The sequence below is a fragment of the Camelus ferus genome, chromosome 10 (genome assembly GCF_009834535.1).
Source record: "Camelus ferus isolate YT-003-E chromosome 10, BCGSAC_Cfer_1.0, whole genome shotgun sequence".
NCBI lineage: Eukaryota > Metazoa > Chordata > Mammalia > Artiodactyla > Camelidae > Camelus > Camelus ferus.
In genome coordinates, this window is record NC_045705.1 from 65,523,355 (window position 1) to 65,540,102 (window position 16,748).

At 39.3% G+C, this 16,748-nt stretch overlaps 1 protein-coding gene across 12 annotated transcripts in view; it reads left to right on the forward strand.

Annotated features, from left to right (window-relative positions):
- The window catches only part of SPDYC (speedy/RINGO cell cycle regulator family member C), a 35,571-nt gene that overhangs the window by 12,941 nt on the left and 5,882 nt on the right, over window positions 1-16,748 (forward strand). For 9 of the 12 annotated variants that reach the window (XM_032489777.1, XM_032489774.1, XM_032489776.1 and 6 more), the window contains one exon: window positions 10,940-10,980. In XM_032489777.1, the coding sequence (XP_032345668.1) occupies window positions 10,944-10,980 (37 nt within the window). In that variant the 5' untranslated portion in view covers window positions 10,940-10,943. Of the gene's footprint in view, window positions 1-10,939; window positions 10,981-12,716; window positions 12,732-15,638; window positions 16,480-16,748 lie in introns of those variants that run through there. The other 3 variants (XM_032489781.1, XM_032489782.1, XM_032489779.1) reach the window with 2 other exon arrangements.

Here is a 16,748-nt window from a genome sequence, read left to right on the forward strand (position 1 = left end):
CAAAGTTTCTAGTAAAGCTTCTTCCAGAATCTTGGCGTGTCCAGTCCAGTGTCATGGGGCTGTCAGGTTGTCTGGAGGGTTATCAGCCCATGACCGTCTCTGTCTGATCAGACTCATCAGGCACCAGGAGGAACTTGGAGGGTCTGGTCATGCTCCTGGGATTATCATCCCGTGCCTCCCTTCCTAGGGGAATGACTCCAAATCCAAACATAATTACAAATTTCAATTACTGGAATAAGATAGAACAAACAGAAATCAGTAGCTCTAACTCTAACCATAGTCCTGGGGCTGGGAGCAGATTTGCTGACTGCTCTAAAGCAAGCAGTAAGTATAAGGCCAAGAATTAGTTAGCCTAAGCACGGCCATTTTATTATTTCTCCTTCAAAATAATAAATACCCAACTTGAGAAACAGAATATTAGCAACATGGCAGGTTCCCTTTTTCTTGCTCCCATCACACCTCCCACCCCAAGATACTACACCCCCCATTTTATTATTTCTATATTCATTACTTTGCTTTTATTTTTCTCATAAACCCAAGGGGTTATTTTTATTATAAATATGCTTAGAATAATGTTCCTGTTAATAATTGAAAGGATTTGCTTTTTTGGTGCAAAATTGACTGCACTCCAGATAAAGCTGCCAACGTCTTGATCCCATCTCAGCAGCTAGCTCAGACTGTCTGCTCAGCCACTGTCTTTCCTGTTACTCTAACCACATGTCCCTTGCTGCCCTGGGGGGTCTGTTTCCCTGGGCATGGCAAGATGCGCTATCTGCATTCATTAAGATGGTGCAATTTTTCTCCTCTAATCTGTTAAATTACTTTTCTCACCTGTAACTTTGCATTTTTGAAATAAATCTAACTTGGGCCCAGTGCATTATCTTGTTTCTACATTATTAGATTCAGTTTACTAATAATTTGCTTAGGACTTTTACACCTGTGTCTATGAGCCTGCAGTATTTCTTATGCAGTCCTTGTTAACTTTTGGTATCATGTGTGCTACCTTCATGACGTATAGGGGGAAGGTCCCTCATTTTTATACTCTGGAAAGATTTGTGCAGGACAGAATTATTTGTTCTTTCAATGTTCTTTTAATCTTACTGGTGGAGCCATGTAGGCCTGGGCTTTTCTTTGTGATAAGATTTTTGTCTACTGCTTCAATTTGTTCGATGTTATAGGACTAATCAGGATTTATATTACTACTTGTTTTAGTTTTGCTGCATTTTGTTTTTCTGTAAGGACTTGTCTATTTTATATAAACTTTAAAATACATATATAAAACATAAATATAGAAGTTGGCATAAAGTTATTCATAACATCTTCATATTTTTATTTTGTAATGTGTGTCTAATGTATCTCCATTTTCATTCCTGTTAATGTTAATTTGTGCCTTCTATTTGAAAATTATTCTGAATGCATCTTGCCAGAGGTTTGTCAATTTTACTGGTATCATCAAAGAACCAAATTTTGACTTTTCTGATTCTTTTCATTAGTATATGTTTTCTATTTTATTAATTTCTGCTCTTTATTATTTTATTCCTTCTACCTTTCACTAGGTGTATTTTTCTGTTCTTTATTAAAAAGATATTTATTTTGGAATAAGTTTAGAGTTACAAAAAATTGCAAAAACAGTGCAGAGAGTTCCTGTGTACCCTTTACCAAACTTCTCTTAATGCAAACATCTTATACAAGCATAAGATGGTTATTGAAACTAGGAAATTCATATCAATATACTAGTATTAGCTAATCTATAGATCTTATTTTAATTGTGTTCGTGATCCTACTAATGCCCCCTTTCCTGGTCCAGGATCCAATCCAGGATTCCAAATTGCATGTAATTGATGTTTTCATTACTCACTGTTGTGAAACAAATACCCTGAAACTTAGCAGCTTAAAACAACAAACATTTATTATCTCATAGTTTCTGTGGCTCGGGAATAACGGGAGCTGCTTAGCTGGGTAGTTTTTGCTCAGGGTGTCTGATGACATTGCACTCATGAAGTCAGTAAGGACTGTGGTCATCTGATGTCTTAACCAGGACTGGGGATCTGCTGTCAAAATGGCCTATTCACAGAACAGCAGGAAGCCTCAGTTCCTTGCCATGTGGGTGTCTCCCTAGTGCTGCCTGAGTGGCCTCATGACATAGCAGCGGGCTTCTCCCAGAAAAGTAAGGCTGAAGTTGCAAAGTCTTTTAGGACCCAGCTTCAGAAATCACACCATGTCATTTCCACGATGTCCTATTGGTACCCAGGTCAGCGCTATTCCCTGAACACCAGGATCACTCAGAGGATACCTGGGAGGCTGGCTATCACAGTTGTCATGTCTCCTTGGTCTTCTCTGATTCAGGACAATTTCTCAGATTCCTTTTTCTTCTGTGAACGTGACAGTTTTCAAAAGCAGTGGCCAGTAATTTTTTACACTATGCCTCCGTTTGGATTTATCTGATGTTTGATACTGATCACTTTGAGGTTATTCATTTGGGGCAAGAATAACACAGAAGGGGCATGCTCTTCTCTGTGCATCGTATCAGATTGTACCTGACGTTGGTTTCCCTTATTACTGGTCATGCTAAGTTTGATCACGTGGTTAGTGTGGTGTCTGCCAGGTTTCTCCACTGTAAAGTTACTCTTTTCCCCTTTGTGATTTGTGAACATCTTGTGGGGAGATACTTTGAGTTTATGCAAATACCTTATTTCTCATCAGACCTTTATTTACTAACTTTAGCATCCATCAATGATTCATGCCTGCAACCCTTACTACCGTGGTGTTTGCCTGATGGTGATTTTCTATATTCATCAGTCCTTCTACGTTTATGTATTGGAATCCTACTGTAAGAAAGAGCTGTCACTTCTTCCTCATTTACCTATTACTTGTTTGTTAATTATCAGTATAGACTCATGGATATTTTATTTTATCCCGTGGATAATAATCCATTACTATTTCTGATGGTTAATTTTATGTGTCAATTTGACTAGATCAAGGGGTGCCCAAATACTTGGCTAAACATTATTTCTGGGTGTGTCTGTGAGGGTGTTTCTGGGTGAAATTAACATTTGAATCAGTGGACTCAGCGAAGTAGTTGGCTGTCCCAAGCGTGAGTGGGCCTCATCTGACCCACTGAGGGCCTGAGTAGAACAAGAAGGTGGAGGAAGGAAGAATTTACCCCTTCCTATCTGATCGTTTGAGCTAGACTTCGATCTTCTGTCCTGGGCCACCCTGGTTTTCAGGCCTTCAGACTCAGAAGGATTTACACCACTGCTTTCCTGGGTCTCCGGCTTGCAGATTGTGGGACTTTTCAGCCTCCATAATAGCATGAGCTGATCCTTTATAATAAATCTCTTCATACATATATCCTGTGGGTTCTGTTTCTCTGGAGAACCTTGACGAATTCACTATCATTGCTTATTTTGTTGTTCAAATTGTCCCAGACTGGGTTCCAGCGAGCTCCTTCAGGTGGACTCCTCAGGCTTCTTCTGAAATGTCCCCATCATTTTTTGAGCACTTCCTTGCTTTTGTCACTATGTGATGTTCTAGATTCACGTTGTACTATCTCTGCCCCAGCCCTGAAATGAACCATTTCTCCAAAGAGCCTTGATTCCTTTTCACTGGAGAATGGAATTTAAGAACCAAGGGCTGGTTATTGGCTGTGCTCATTGCTACTGGGGTGTCACTGCCTGCAGGTCCTCTCAGTGCATGGAGTCAGAAATACATGTATACCTGCATACACCTTTTTATTTCTATTCCTACTTTACATCCTGCAATTTCTGAAAAGTACATATGTATTAAAATCATGAGTTTATTCTAATGTCTTTGACTCCCATCCAGTACCGCAGGGTTCCTTCCAGCCTTCCCCTTTTCCTTATTTGTAACTCCTTTTTCTGATAGTGAGAAACCTGGTTCTCATTATTCATAACATACTGCTTATGTGTTTAATACACACACCACTCTGAAAAACAAATTTACTACTTCGAGTACAATACTTGTGTTGTTCAGTTCTTTACTGTTTGGCCTTACAGTGTGTAGTCGAAATACTGTTTTCCAAAGTTACTTAGATGAAGTTTTTACTTCCCCACCGTCTTCAGTATGGTTATGTTACTCATTTTTAATACAGTTTGCTTAATTTCTTACTGTTTGTTTTCCTTTTTGGGGCCCCTCAAAAATACACACACTTACGCACACACATTCTAATGGACTTTATTACTTTGGGGAGTAGGCTATAACATTATTTGGGTATTCTTTGTTTTTTGGGGGGGAGTAATTAGGTTTATTTTTCCCTCTTCCAAAACTGAAACTCTGTACGCATTGAACAATAACTTCCCATTTCTCCCTCCCCTCAACCCTTGGCAACCACCATTCTACTGTCTTTATAAATTTGACTACTTATAATTTAAAAAAAGTCTTTATTGAGCTATATCATTTATATACCATGTAATTTACTTCTGTAAAGTGTACAGTCGAATGGTTTTTTAGTATATTCACAAAGTTGTGCAACCATCACCACAGCCCTATTTCAGAACATTTTTATCACGTCAAAAAGAAACTCTGTGTCTGTCAGCCGTCACTCCCCATTGTCTGCTTCACCAGCCCTGTGCAACCACTAATCTATTTTTAGTCGCTATAGTTTTGCCTATTCTGGATGATTCACGTAAGTATAATATCATACAATATGGGGTCTTTTGTGACTGTCTTCTTTCATTTAGAATAATGTTGTCAGGTTCATCCATGCTGTAGCATGTATCTCTACTTCATTTCTTTTTATGACTGAATAAATATTCCACTGTATGACTATAGCACATTTTGTTCTGTTTTGTTTTTTAACGCCTTTATTGTGGTATGGTTCCTGTATAGTAAACTACACATATTTCAGATGTACAATCTGATGAATTTTGATAAATGTATACACCCATGGAACCACCACCACAATTAAGATAGCTAACATTTCCATCACGCCCCAATAGGTGCAATTTTCAAATTCCCAATTTATCTCTTCCTACCCCCTTTACTCCCTGGTAACCATAAGTTGGTTCTCTATGTCTATGAGTCTGTTTTTGTTTTGTAGATTAGTTCATTTGTGTCTCTTTTTTTTTTTTAGATTCCACACATAAGCAATGTCATATGGCATTTTTCTTTCTCTTTCTGGCTTACTTCACTTAGAATGACAACCTCCAGGTCTATCCATGTTGCTGCAAATGGCATTATTTTATTCTTTTTATGGCTGAGTAGTATTCCATTAAGTACATATACCACATCTTCTTTATGCAGTCATCTGTCTTTTTTTTTTTTTTTAAGGGGGGAGTAATTAGGTCTATTTATTTAATTATTTATTTAGTGGCATTGCTGGGGATTGAACCCAGGACCTTGTGTATGCTGGGCATGTGCTCTACCACTTGAGCTATACCATTTGTCTATCTTAATGCTGGTTCCACACAGTCTTGATTATTATAGCTTTGTAGTAAGTTTTGAAGCCAGGAAGTATAAATCATCCAACTTTGTTCTCTTTCTCTCTCTTCTTTCAAGATTGTTTTGACTATTCTGCGTCCCTTGCATATCCACATAAATTTTAGGATCACTGTATCAATTTCTGAAATAAAGGAAGTTATGACTTTAATACGGATCGTGTTGAATCTGAAAATCAATTAAGTCTTCTGATCCATAAACATGGGATGTCTTTCCATTTATTTAGATCCTTAATTTCTTTCAGTATTGTTTTCTAGTTTTTCAGTGTACACATTTTGCATTTTTTTAAATTTATTTCTAAATATTTTCATTTTTGATGCCACTGTAAATGGAATTTTCTTAATTTCATTTTTGCATTGTTCATTGCTAGTGTATGAAATACAGTAAATTTGTTCATATTGCTCTTACATCCTGCAAATGAGAAAAGAAGTCATTAGTTAGCTCTAAATTTTTTTAGTGGATTCCTTAGGATTGTCTATATACAAGATCATGTTACTTACAAATAAAGTTAGCTTTACTTCTTTCTTCTCAGCCTAGAAATCCTTTATTTCTTTTTCTTGGCTAATTACTCTGGTAGAATCTTCAATACAACATTGAATAAAAGTGGTGAGAACAGAATCTTTGCTTTGTTCCTGGCCTTAGGGGAAAACATTCAGACTGTCACTATTATGTATGATGGTAGCTGTGAGTTTTTCAAAATGTCATGTATCTAGTTGAGGAAGTTCTCTTCTATTCCTCATTTGTTGAGTGTTTTTATTATGAAGGATGTAGAATTTTGAAATGCTTTTCTCTGTGTTCATTGAGATGAACATTTTTCCTCTTTTTAAAATTAATGTGTGTTAAATTGGTTGGCTTTTAATGTTAAACTAACCTTGTATTCCTAGGATAATTTCCCCTTGTATAATCCTTTTTATATATTGCCAAATCCAGTTTGTGACTATTTTGTTGAGGGTTTTTTTTGGCAGGGGGATCTATTCATGTCAGGGTAATAATGATCTGATAGAATGAGATGGGAAGTATTTTTGGAAATCTTTGTGAAGGTTTTGTACTAACTCTTCTTTAACTGTTTGGTAAGAGTTCACCAGTGAAGCCATATGGACCTGGGCGTTTCCTTGTGAGATTTTTTTCCAACAGTTAACAGGCTTTTTGGATACAGTTCTAGATTTACAGACTAATACAGCAGATTGGACAGAGGTTTCAATGTATCTACCCCCACACCTCCATCCCAGCTCACAGTTTCTTCTATTATTAATATCATGCATTAGTGTAGTATACTTGTTACAACTGATGGTCCAATATTGGTATCTTATTATTAACTATAGTCCATAATCTATATTAAGGGAACACAAAGATGCCATAATCTTCAACAAAAATGTACGGCAACCTGGGTTTTCATTAATGCATAATGTCATGTGTCCACCATTACAGTTTCATACAGAATAGTTTCACCATCCTAAAAGTCCTGTGCTTCACCTGTTCATCCTTCCTCTGCCTCCCCCAGAACCCCTGGCAACACTGATCTTTTTACTGTCTCTATAGTTTTGCCATATATATATCTGAATCACTTTGCTGTACACCTGAAACTAACGCAATATTGTAAATTAACTATAGTTCAATTAAAAAATTAACCATCACAATGGCTCATTACTTTTTATCACTGAATAGTATTCTATTTTATGGCTATACCATAGTTTTGTTTATCCATTCACCTATTGAAGGACACCTTGGTAGCTTTTTGTTTTTGGCAATTATATATGAAGCTGATATACATATTTGTGTGCAGGTTTTTGTGTGGACATAAATTTTCAACTCCTTTGGTAAGTACCAAAGAGTTCAATTACCAGACTTTATGGTAAGAGTATGATTAGTTTTGTAAGAAACTGCCAAACTGCCTTCCATAGTGGCTGTACCATTTTGCATTCCCACCAGCAGTAAATGAGAATTCCTGTTGCTCTACATCCTCGCCAGCATTTGGTGTTGTCAGTTTCCTGGACTTTTGCTATTCTAATAAGTGTATAGTGGTATCTTATTGTTGTTTTAATTTGCATTTCCTTATGACCTATAATGTGGAGCATTTTTTCATGTGCATATTTGCCATCTGTATATTTTCTTTCATGAAATGTCTGTTAAGGTCTTTGGCCCATTTTTTAATTGGGCTTTTTGTTTTCTTATTGTTGAGTTTTAAGAGTTCTTTGAGTATTTTGAATAGCAGTCATTTATCAGATATATCTTTTGCAAATATTTTCTCCCAGTCTGTGGCTTATCTTTTCATCCTCTTGACATTGTCTTTTGCAGAGCCCGAAGTTTTTATTTTAATGAAGTCTAGTTTATCGGTTATTTTTTTCATGGGTCATGCCTTGGTGCGGTATTTAAAAAATCATAGCCTTATACTTTAACTAATACAACATTATATGTCACTTATATCTCAATAAAACTGGGAGGAAAAGGTCATGGCCAAACCCAAGGTTATCTAGATTTTCTCCAATGTTATCTTCTAGGAGGATTAGTTTTGTGTTTTACATTTAGGACTATGATCCATTTCCAATTAGTTTTTGTGAGGGGTATAAGGTCTATGTCTAGATTGATTTTTTTTCATGTGGATGTCCAGTTTTCCCAGCACCGTTTGTTGAAAAGACTATCTTTTCTCCACTATATTGCGTTTGCTCCTTTGTCAAAGTTGAGTTTATTTATGTGAGTTTATTTTGGGCTCTCTATTCTGTCCCAGTGATCTCTTTTCTGTTCTTTTGCTCATACTACACTGTCTTGATTACTGTAGATTTTTAGTAAGGTTTGGAATCAGGGAGTGTCAATCCTCCAACTTTGTTCTTCTCCTTCAATATTTTGCTGGCTATTCTGGATCTTTTGCCTCTCCATATGAACTTTATTTAATTTTTTTGAGCTTTTTTTCCCCCCTAGTTTTTATTTATTTATTCTTTGGGGTTTTTGGGGGGGGTAATTAGGTTTATTTATTTATTTATTTTAATGGTGGTACTGGGGATTGAACCCAGGACCTCATAGATGCTAAGCACGTGCTCTACCACTGAGCTATACTGTCCCCCCTCTCCATGTGAACTTTAGAATCAGGTTGTTGATATCCACAAAATACCTTGCTGGGATTTTAACTGGAATTGCATCAAATCTATAGATCAAGTTGGGAAGATCTCTTCTTTGATTTCTTTCATCAGAGTTTTGTAGTTTTCCTCATATAGATCTTGTGCATATTGTGTTAGATTTATACCTAAGTATGTCATTTTGAGGATATTAATGTAAAGAGTTTAGTGCTTTTAATTTCAAATTCCATTTGTTTATTGCTGGTATATAGGAAAGCAGTTGACTTTTGTATATTAACACTGTATCCTGTAAACTTGCTATAATTCCTTGTTAGCTCCAGAAATATTTTTGTTAATTCCTTCAAATTTTCTACATAAACAATCATGTCACCTGTGAACAAAGACAGTTTGATTTCTTCTTTCCCACTCTGTATCCCTTTTATTTCCTTTTCTTGTCTTATTGTATTAGCTAGGACTTCCAGTACAATGGTGAAAAGCAGCGGTGAGAGGGGACATCCTTGCCTTGTTCATGATTATAGTAGGAAGGCTTTGCATTTCTCACGATTATGATGTTGGCTGTAGTGTTTCTTGTAGATATTCTTCATCAAGTTCAAAATGTTTCCTTCTATTCCTAGTTTGCTGAGAGTTTTGTTTATTTTTTTAAATCATGAGTGGGTGTTGGATTTTGTCAAATGCTTTTTCTATATCTACATGTGATTTTATTTTTAGGCTTGGCTTCCCAGAAGTTGCCCCTGAGCCAGCAGGGTTGGGAGGGGAGGCGGGGGTGGGGGGTGTATTTTTCAGCTAGTGTTTGGTCAGAGATTGTACTTAAAGGCCCTGTGTTGGCGAGGCTTCTGCCCTGTGTTGATAGGTCTGTATGTGGCTTGGGGAATGTTTTCAACTGCCCCATGTTCTGCTCTGGTTGCACCTGGGTGGATGCAGCCTGGAAGGTGGGCACAGCCTTCCCCACCCTCAGGGTAGACTGATGCTAGGAGGGCTCTTCCTGCCTGTCTCTTTCTGTGATTCCTTCTCTTAAATTCCTGGTTGCCCTGCTGTTCTACATGTTGCTACAAGTATCAAGGAGTAGCCTCTTAATTACTCCCAGTGAAGATACTGTTTTGTTCAATAATGCTAATAGACATTGTTTCAAATAAAGTTACTTCCTCCAGGCATGGCTATGGTGTTCTCTATCTTTACAGCCTGCCCTCACCTGGGCAGAACCTCTGACCTTCCTTACAGAAACTGGTGGTGGGGCAAACAGCCTATTATCCATGGGTGACACCCCTGTTCTACAAGCTGATGGGAGTAGATGGTGGCCCCTGGTCTTCTTGACTTTTTCCTCCTGGCATAGAATCTCTGTCGTAGGAGAGAGTTGGGCGTAAGCCAGGGGGATCTAGTATTTTAGGCCTGTCAAGCTTCTTGTCTGCAAGTGTGAGTTGAATGGGGCGGGGGGGGGGGGGGGGGGGGGAAGATGTCCAGTCCTCTTTTGCTGCACCTGCCTGGAATAGAGCTTCCATAATGAGGGGATGAGAAACCTTGATGGCCTGCCCACCCTGAAGTGAACACTTAGCTGTACACTGGGAAATGAGAGTGGGAGAGGGAGCCCCCTGTTTTCTTGGCTGCCCAGCCTGGAGTGAAGCTTCCATAAGACAGAAAGGAGACGGGGAAGAAGGAAAAAGGAGTGGGTGGTGACTCAAATGCCAGACTCTCACTGTTCCTACCAAGACCTCCTTAGTGAACGCTTCCGTGTTTGCTGGATATGTCTTTAGGGTGATCTCCAGAATCTAAATAAATTAACTTAAAATTTTTTTTCTAGTTAAATAGTTGTTTCAGTTTCAACTGAGCTTCTCACTCTGCCATTCTGAAAACTGATCTTTAGATTTAAAGAACTTCTTGTTCCAATAGTTAGTTTCCTCTCGTCCTTTATTGACTGTATATGTGTGTTCTCCCTTTTTTCTTAAACAAATAAGCTAGTGGTTTGTCAGTTTGTTAATTTTTTCAAAAATTCAGGTCTAATTTCTGTTCTCTACTGCATTAATCTGTTTTCATCTTTATCCTTTTCCTCTTTGTGCTTTCTTTTGGTTTACTTCATTGTTCTTTTTCTGGTTTTCTTAGAGCTGGGAATTAAATTCATTTCTTGCCATTCTTTTCTTTTTAATGATAAAAGTGTTTAGTGCCATGAATGGTCCTCTAATTTTTTTAAATGTATCTCATAGAGTCTGATACGTAGTATTTCTATCATCATTATTTTTTAAACTTTTGTATTCCAGTTTTTCACCTAATTCCTTTTTTGTCTTTGTTAATAAAATCTCATTTTATTACATTGTATGCAGAGAATATTGTTTATAATATTTCCATTTTATTCAGCTTACTGATCATTTCTTTGTGACCTAATATATGATTAATTCCTTGTGGATATTTTGTTTCTTTAGATTCATGGTTGTTTTTTCTCCGGGGGAAGTTTCTTCAGTTGGTAAGTGTTGGGTTTTATTTTCTGATAATTTTTTGGTTTTAATAATAATTCCAAATGGATCTATTAACCTTTTTCTTCTTTCTTTTTGTAATATTGGGGTGTTTAAAAGATCCCTAGCTCTATGGCACACACCTATGTCAATATAGCAAAGTCCAGATGCTTTGGTGGATTTTGTTTATTTGGTGGGGGGGGAGGGGTTTGCATCCTCCAGTGTTTTTATTTCTCTTTTATTTTGCAAAACCCTAAATTTTTCCCTTCAGCTTTTTCTCCTTCATCACTCAATTGCCCAAGGACTCTTTTGATCATTTGGCTTTTTTTTCCTTTACGAGAACTTACGCATTTTGAAGACAGACCCTTCAAATCCCATGTACTTTTAAGTCCCTTTCCTGGAATCTAAACTGATTTCCCAGGATATTTTCCCGTTATTTTCAGACAGCGGAAGGATGTAGTCTTCCTGATGGAGGTTCTAGATCGACCTTGGGCCCTCATCCATGGCGCCCCTCTTCTCTCTTCCTCGTTTTTTTTTTTGGCCAAAGCCTGGTGGCAGGGAATGGTGGGGTCACAGAGCAAAAGGATGGCACCGCGATTTGCTGTGCTTTCTTTTTATTTAGTTATTCTGAAGTTTGGCCGGTCTCTGCTTTCAAGTTATGCTGAGGCTGTGGTTTTGGCAGTTTTATTTCCCACTCTTGTTCCAATTTGTTTGGGAAGGAAGCACTGGGAGATGGGGACATAGGCAGCCCTCTGGTCCTCAGCTCTCTGGAAGTCTTTCTGCTTTTCCTTTGTAACTTTAAAAGGCAGAGCTTAGCACATTAGCGCTCATCCTTTATTTTCTAATATATGCATTTGAGGTCATACTTTTCTAAGAATTATTAGCTGAATCCTCCAACTAGTTCATTATGACTGCAGGCTAAAACAACACAAATCTATAATCCATTTTCTAATTAACATTGTGATTTTTTTCCCTCGACCCAGAAATTTCATAAAATGTTTCTTAATTTCAAAATACGTAGGATTTTTTTTCTATTTAGCTGTTTGTTAGCAACGTTTAACTTAATTGTACTGTGGGGGAAAAAAAAAAGACTGAATGATTTGCACTTTTTGAAATTAGTTGAGTTGCTACATGATCTAGAATTTGATCTATTTATTGGAAAATGTTCTGCATATGCCTTTCTGCATTTAGGTGCAGTGCTTCATACTGTCCACTAGGTGAAACTTGTTAACCATATTCTGCAGTGCCTGCTGGTGCCCTTACCTCACTTATAGCCAATCAGAAATCTGTTCCTCTGTCCCTTTGTGTTTGAAGCCCCTTCCCCAATAAAAGACCGTGTGTGTTCACACTGGGTGAACACACAGTTCCTCTTGCCTGTGTGGCCCACTGTAGCCTGTAGCAGTGAACCTATTAAACTTTTCCTTTGTTCTTAAACTATCCCTTGTCTTCGGTAAATTCTTACTAACCCACGTCACCGGCCTGTCACTAAGTGTCCCCCAACATATACTTAATATCTTTTATTTCCTTGCTAATTTTTTTGCCTGCCTGTGCCATCAGATCTACAAATAAGATTGTTATTTGTCTGTTTTCCTCCGTGGTTCTCTCCATTGTTGACTTTATTTTTAAGAGTAAATAAATTAAAAATTGCTATATATTTTTAAAATTACTATGTAAGCACCCTCTTTCTCTCTAGTAATGCGTTTAGCCTGAAATTTATTTTATTTTATTTTTTTTGGTACTAATACAGCTATTCCCACTATTAGTAAGTATTTACCTGATATTTTTTCTATCCTTGTACTTCCAAAGATTTTATATCCTGATGTTTTATATGTATCTTTTATAAATACAGGCATGCCTCAGAAATACTGTGTGTTCTGATCCAGACCATCGCAATAAAGTGAACATCACAATAAAGCAAGTCACAAATTTTTTTGTTTTCCAGTGCATGTAAAAGTTATGTTTACACGGACTGTAGTCCATTAAGTATGCAATAGCATTATGTCTAAAAAAAAACTTAATTGAAAAATATTTTATTGCTAAAAAGTGCTAACCATCTTCTGAGCCTTCAGTGAGTCATAATCTTTTTGTAACAGTAACATCAAAAATCACCAATCACAGATCACCATAACAAATATAACAATGAAAAAGTTTGAAATATTGCCAAGAGTTACCAAAACGTGATACACAGACACGAAGTGAGCAAATGCTGTTGGAAAATGGTGCCGATAGACTTGCTTGACACAGGGTTGCTACACACATTCAATTTGTAAAAAATGCAATCTCCGTGAGGTGCAATAAAATGAGGTGTGCCTCCAGCACAAAATAGTGTTATTTTGTAAATAGTATATTAGCGCATTATAAATTATGCCATGATAAATGTGGTAGGCAGAATAGCAACCTCCCAAAGATGTCTGCATCCCAATTCCTGGAACCCATGAACATCTCACATGGCAAAAGGGACTTTGCAGATGTGATTAGGTTAAGGGTCTTGCGATGGGGAGGTTAGCCTGAGTTATCCAGGTGGGCCCAATGTAATCACAAGGGTCCTTAAAAGTGGAGGAGGGTCAGAGTCACAAGACACTATGCTTGCTGTCTTTGGAGATGGAGAAAGGAGGCCACAAGCCAGGGAATGCAGGTAGCCTCCAGAAGGAATGAAATCTTGCTGACACCTTGATTTTAGCAGCATGAGACCGAACTTGGACTTCTGACCTCCAGAATTATAAGAGAATAGATTTGTATTGTTTTAAGCCACTGAGTTTGTGGTAATCTGTGACAGCAGCAAATAGAGATCCTGTACAATAATACACGACTCCAAAATCTCAGTGGCTTTCAAAAACAAAAGATCATTTCTTATTCACAGTACATGTCCTTTTCAGTTTGGCTTTTGATCTGCTCCATGTCTTCTTTACTCCTGACGCTGGGCTAGAGAGGCTGCCACTACCTGGGGAATACCTGGCCAGGGGCAGATGGAAAACGGCAAGGGCAGAGCCATCTTGGCACTCTTAAAGCTTCTGCTCGAATGTGGCATAAACCATTGCTGCTCAAATTCTATTGACTGAAGCAAGCCACGTGGGTAAGCACACACAGCATAGGGAGAAGCATCTTCCCAGAAGGAAGGACATCTTGTCCTGTTGGGAAGGGGCAGCATGTACAAGGGCCCAGTGGCACGAGGGTCAGGGATGGTAGGGGATGGGGCTGACAGAACTAAAAGAAGCCGGAGGATGGTGATGGAGGGGCAGGACCAGGGATGCGGCTGCAGAGATGAGCAGGGGCCTTCATTTATCCATCCACCAAATGTAAGCAACATGTTTACACAGCAGGCTCTGAGTCAGGGCTGGGGGTCTCGGAACTGACAAGGCTGATGAGACCCCTGTTCTGAAGGCACTGACCTGGTGGGAAGGACACATGAAATAAGTAAACAAGGAAGCAAATGGATTGCAGACAGTGATCAAATAAGTACCGAAGTTTTAAAGTTTGCATTTTATTAAGAGGACTGTTTTTAAAAGGTCATTCCAGCTCTAGAGAGGGCCCAGAGCACAGGGAGTCAGGAGACTGTTTAGGGAGTGATATGGTGGTCCAGGCAGGTGAGGCGGCTGTCTTGATAGGGGAGGAGACAGTGGGGAGGAGAGGTCGGCATGGATTAGGGAGAGATTTTCGAACCAGAATCCACAAGATTCAGTGATAAATTGGACGTTGGGAGCAAGAAGAAAGGTAGAAATACTTTCAAATACTCATCTAAGAGAACGCTACCGAGCGATGGGGGGGAAGCAGCACGTGACAAACGTATCCAAAGCAGACGTACCGCAGGCTTCTGTTTACACCAAGTTCTGAAACAGACACAACTAACCTATGATGACACAGTCCAGAATGGTGACTAACTTTGGGCTTGGGGGAGGACTGGAGCCTGGGAGAGGGTGTAAGGGGCAGCTGTGACATGCTTTCTTCACCTGACCGCAAATTCACCAAGCCACTCACTTCTGATCTGTGCACTTACGGGCATGGCTGCCATCCTGCAGTAAAAAGTTTACTTAGAAACAACGACTGTTGGTTTCTTCTTCTTGTTATTTTTGAGCAACTATTGGTCAGTAGATGGGGAAAGTGAGGAAGGAACAGGTTCGTGGAGGCACCCGGAGGTACAAGTGTGGATTCGGAGGAGCTCTCCCAGGACTGGGAGAGCCTTTGGAGCTGCTGGAGGGATTTAAAGCCAGTGCAATAGAGGATTCCACTCCAGTTTAGGAAGCCAATCAGGAAGTGTGTACAGAGGAAAGAGGCCCAGAACCAGGCTGGAAGGGTGGCTGCCCCGGGCCTCTGGGATCCATGATCTATGGCAACCCTCTGGCCATGCCCTCTCAGGGCTCGTCTTCATCTCCATCTCCCGTCTCCTGCTCCTCCCTCCCCCGGGCCTCTCTGCCCTCACTTAGCCTCCTACGCAGCCAGCCAGGGCCGCCTGGAAGCCCCAGGCCTCTGGCTCCTTCTTCTACAGTGGCCTCCCCTTGGCTGCCTCTCCTCTCTGGTTTTTGTCTGCTCTCTGGGGCTTCTTGAGGCCTTCAGGGATGGAAGAATCCTGCCTTTGAATTTCTTCCCACAATCCGTACCAAAAACCTGATAATTGTACGTCATCAAGATGAAAGAGTTGCTCTGTGAAAGACAATGTGAAGACAATGAAAAGATGAGCTAGAGTTTGGGAGAAAATATTTGTAAATCATGTATGTGACAAAGGTTTTTGTCTAGAATATATAGATGGTCCCCGACTTACAATGGTTCAACTTAATGGCTTTTTTGACTTTATGATAGTGCCAAAGTGATAGGCATTCGGTAGAAACCATCCTCCGAGTTCTGAATTTTGTCCAGGTTGGTGACATGCGCTGTGATACTCTCACGTGATGCTGCGCAGCAGCAGCGGGCCACAGCCAGCACGGGGAAACAGTCAACACACTCACCACCACTCTGTACCCAGACAGCTGTTTTATTGGGACCTAACCCCATTATAAGTTGAGGAAGATCTTGTATGAACTCTCTAAACTCGACAGTAAGAAAAACAAATAATCCAATTAACAAACAGGCAACAAACTTCATCAGACACTTCACCTGAGAAGATGCGTGGATGGAAAATGCACAAGTGTCTTAGGGCTGCCATATAACAAAGTACCACAAACCAGGGGGCTTAAAACAACAGAAAGTTGTTATCCTTCACAGTTCTGGAGGCCAGAAATCCAAAATCAAGGAAGCAGGGGGCCTTCCTTACTCTCTTAGCTTCTGGTGGGGCCGGCAACCCTTTCGGTTCTTGCCTTCCAGCTGCGCCCCTCCAATCTCTGCCTGCACCTCCTGTGGCTGTCTTCCCTGTGTCCGTGTCTAGTTCTCTCTGTATGTGTCTGTCTCTGGGTCTCTTCTTCTCCTAAGGACACCAGTCATATTGGATTAGGACCCACCCGAATGGAGCAGAGTATGACCTCAACTCAATTTGATTATATCTGCCACAACCCTTCTTCCAAATAACATTACATTCCCAGGTAAGTGGGGGGGCAAGAAGTGACTTCAATATATTTTTTAGGGGAGACAATTTGGCGGTCTCTTATGAAGTTAAAGATACATTTACCATATGACTTCTCCTAGGTTTTGACTCTAGAGAAATTAAAAACTTATATCCATATAAAAGCCTGTACAGGAATGGTCACATTAGCTTTATTTGTAATAGCCCATACTGGAAACAATGCATTCCATACTATGGAATATTACTTGGTAATGAAAATAATTGGTAATAAAAAAAAATGAGCTATTT